This window comes from Ovis aries, chromosome Y (genome assembly GCF_016772045.2).
Source record: "Ovis aries strain OAR_USU_Benz2616 breed Rambouillet chromosome Y, ARS-UI_Ramb_v3.0, whole genome shotgun sequence".
In the NCBI taxonomy this organism is placed as follows: Eukaryota; Metazoa; Chordata; class Mammalia; order Artiodactyla; family Bovidae; genus Ovis; species Ovis aries.
Genome location: NC_082741.1, coordinates 17,627,100 through 17,630,270, shown reverse-complemented (window position 1 = coordinate 17,630,270; position 3,171 = coordinate 17,627,100). Strand labels below are relative to the sequence as shown.

The following is a 3,171-nucleotide window of genomic DNA, read 5'->3' as shown; positions in this document are numbered from 1 at the left end:
CGTCCTACAATAAACACTTTTTTTTTTCTTCACTGAAACCCATAGTTAGTTCATAATTTTTTTTTGCACAGAAGCCAGTAGACAAATTTGCTAGGGTAACAGAACTGAATATTAAAAATGTGTGTATAGAAGGGTGATAAATAACTTCTATTTCAGAAACGAAGTAGATTTACCGAAGTGATTTTTCAATAACTCTATATGTGAGACAGCAAAAGAGACACATGTATAGAACAGTCTTTTGGACTCTGTGGGAGAGGAAGAGGGTGGAATGATTTGGGAGAATGACATTGAAACCCATATACTATCATACATGAAACGAGTACGCAGCCCAGTTTCAATGCATGATCCTGGATGCTTGGGGCATACACTGGGACAACCCAGAGGGATGGTACAGGGAGGGAAGAAGGAGGTGGTTCAGGATGGGGAACACATGTATACCTGTGGAGGATACCTGTTGATGTATGGCAAAAGCAATATAATAATGTAAATTAATTAACCCCCAATTAAAATAAATTTATTTTTTTAATGGAAATCATCCAAAAGCCTCCATACCTACAGTGAAACCAAACACCACCCAAGAGCCAATAAGTTCCAGAACAAGACATACCACACAAATTCTCCAGCAACACAGGAACATAGCCTGGAGCTTCAATTTACAGGCTGCAGAAACAACAAACCCATAGACATCTCAAAACTCACTACTGGACACTTCATTGCACTCCAGAGAGAAGAGATGTAACTCCCCCCAGCAGAACACTGAGGCAATCTTCCCTAACCAGGAAAACTTGACAAGCCACTCGTCCAACCCCACCCATAGGGAGGAACCTCGACAGTAAAGAGGACCAACAAACTGCCAGAAAAAGAAAGGCCATCCCAAACACAGGAACAACAACAACAATGACAACAACAACAAAAGCTTTAGGCATGAGGTTTTGCAGGCTTCATGGTTTGGTTACTATTTATGTAAGCAGTCTGTATTTTCAGTTGATGCTGAAGTAAACACTGGTTGAACATTACCCTTTAATTGCTAGGAGACCAGTGACTTTGTGATGTCACAGTTAACCTTCAATTGCTAGGAGACCAGTGATTTTGTGATGTCCCAGCTTTTTGACTAGGAGGATCTCTGTGATGGTCCAGAGTTTCTCTCTGTAGGCCAGCCAAACAACATTTGAAGTTGCAGTGTGTAAAACCAGACAAATGAGAAAAGTATCTGAAGAAAGATTTGTCTGACATGGCACACATTTCTTCAGAAATTCAAGATGGGCCTCCTAAAGATGAATCCACTGGTTCAGAAACCTCCATTAGATCTTCTTTGTATGATGACACACTTACTGGGGACTCTGTTCTGAGATCTATGATTGAAGAATATGCTTTTCAGGCTTTGTCTGAGGATCTTGTGATCAAAAGGCCAAAATACACATATTCTGTCTCTGAAAGAGATGAGGTAAATGATTTTCTCTCACTCACATTTCCACAAAAACTTTGGAATATAGTTGAAAGTGATCAGTTTGAATCTATTGGGTGGGATGAGACAGGCACATGCATAGTGATCAATGAAGAACTCTTTAAGAAAGAAGTCTTGGAAAGAAAGAAGCCTTTCAGAATATTTGAAACCAAGAGTATGAAAACTTTAATTCGACAGCTTAACCTTTATGGATTTAATAAAAAGCGACAAACTTTTCAAAGATCGGCTTCACTACCTGTCTTTCTGGAAGAAGAAAACAACATGTCTCTTTTGACTAAGGTATTTCAAAATTTTCAGTTATTGGCAATATGTAAGATTAAATCATGTGACCTAGAAAGCATGTTCACATGCACAGCTAAAATGGAATTTAAACTTGACATAAAAAATTGTTGAAAAAGTTTTATTGTTTCAAGGTTGAGAACAGCTGGAGGTTAGAATATTGGATGTTTAACAAACTTTCTTAGCAACTTGAAACCAGATACAAGTTCTGAAGCTAATTAAAGTGGTATTTGCTGTATCAGTACAGTATAGTTTTAGTGGAGCATATTCTTTCTAACATGTTACCTGTTAAAACTACAAACAGAGGTATTCTATTTGATGTTATTTAATTGATTCCATTAAAGGAATACATTTTTATAACTTGGCTTTGTCAGTTTTACCTTCGTGTATAAAACAACTAAATAATTTAATTCTTTTATTTTAGTTACAGACCTACTATAATCCAAATTTCAAAAGAGGCCATCCCCAACTTTTAGTAAGAATGCAAAGAAGAGTTGGAATTAACAATGTGTCTCCAATATTTTCATTAGTTCAAGATAACAAGAAACATGTTAATGCAAGTGTCAACAAAGATGATCATTACTCTGAATTTCTTCCAGAAAGGAGTGGAGAGAGCTCATTTTCAGCCTCCACAAGTTTACGTGTGCCTTTCATACAAAAGCCTCATACCAGCCAGATAGTCGCTAATACAAGTGCCCTATCTCCATGTGACTTACCTCCCCCATCAGTAATATCAGTTAGACACACAGACCAGATTGTGGTAAATCAACCTGATGTTTTACAAAAGTTGAGCATTTTTAATTGGCACTCACAGAGCAGCTACACTCAAGTAAACGGCCACGTTGAGGACTTTGCTTCTACAACTACATTTACTTCTCAGAACCACATCGAATCTCCATTACAGAGCAGTTATTCTGGACTGATGGTGGAACCTTCTAAATTTCCAGTCAGGCATAGCGATATGTCATCCTATGACAGTCCTGCTCCTATCCTGCAAGAGAGAGGCAACTCATGGTTCTCAGTGCCAACAATCGGTTATACATCTGCCTCCTCTCTTTCAAGTAAACTCATCAATAATCATCATTATATTAAAACAATGTTCATTAAAACTGACCTATCAAATATGTGTCAGATTATGGAGCCTAGAAAAGATTAAAATTTACTTTCGGAGCTGTCAACAAATACCTACAATTCTTGTATTTGAACAATAAATCTGCATGTTCATCTTCATAGTTTCATTTTCTATTTTCAAACAAAGAGTAAAATGTGGCTTTAGTTCAATGGTTGGCTATTTTACTGCATGGTTTTATAAACTCTTCAGTTCAAGTAAAAGTTTGTTATGCATCCTAGGTAAATGACACCTGATATAATATTTGTAAGCAAGAAAATGAGAACAAAGGGAAAAGAGGTAATGGGTGTAATGTGAC

At 37.1% G+C, this 3,171-nt stretch overlaps 1 protein-coding gene across 1 annotated transcript; it reads left to right on the top strand.

Moving 5' to 3' along the window:
• Positions 1-1,231: 1,231 nt before the first annotated feature.
• LOC132659002 (heat shock transcription factor, Y-linked-like) lies at positions 1,232-2,900 on the top strand. Its single transcript, XM_060408514.1, has 2 exons — positions 1,232-1,744; positions 2,169-2,900. Exons 1-2 carry the CDS (start codon positions 1,232-1,234, stop codon positions 2,898-2,900), a joined length of 1,245 nt encoding a protein of 414 aa, XP_060264497.1.
• Positions 2,901-3,171: the final 271 nt, after the last annotated feature.

Coding starts and splice junctions, on each gene's coding strand:
- LOC132659002 (XM_060408514.1), top strand. CDS start 1,232: ATGGCACACATTTCTTCAGAAATTCAAGATGGGCCTCCTAAAGATGAA. Junction 1,745..2,168: donor ACATGTCTCTTTTGACTAAG/GTATTTCAAAAT, acceptor CTTTTATTTTAG/TTACAGACCTACTATAATCC.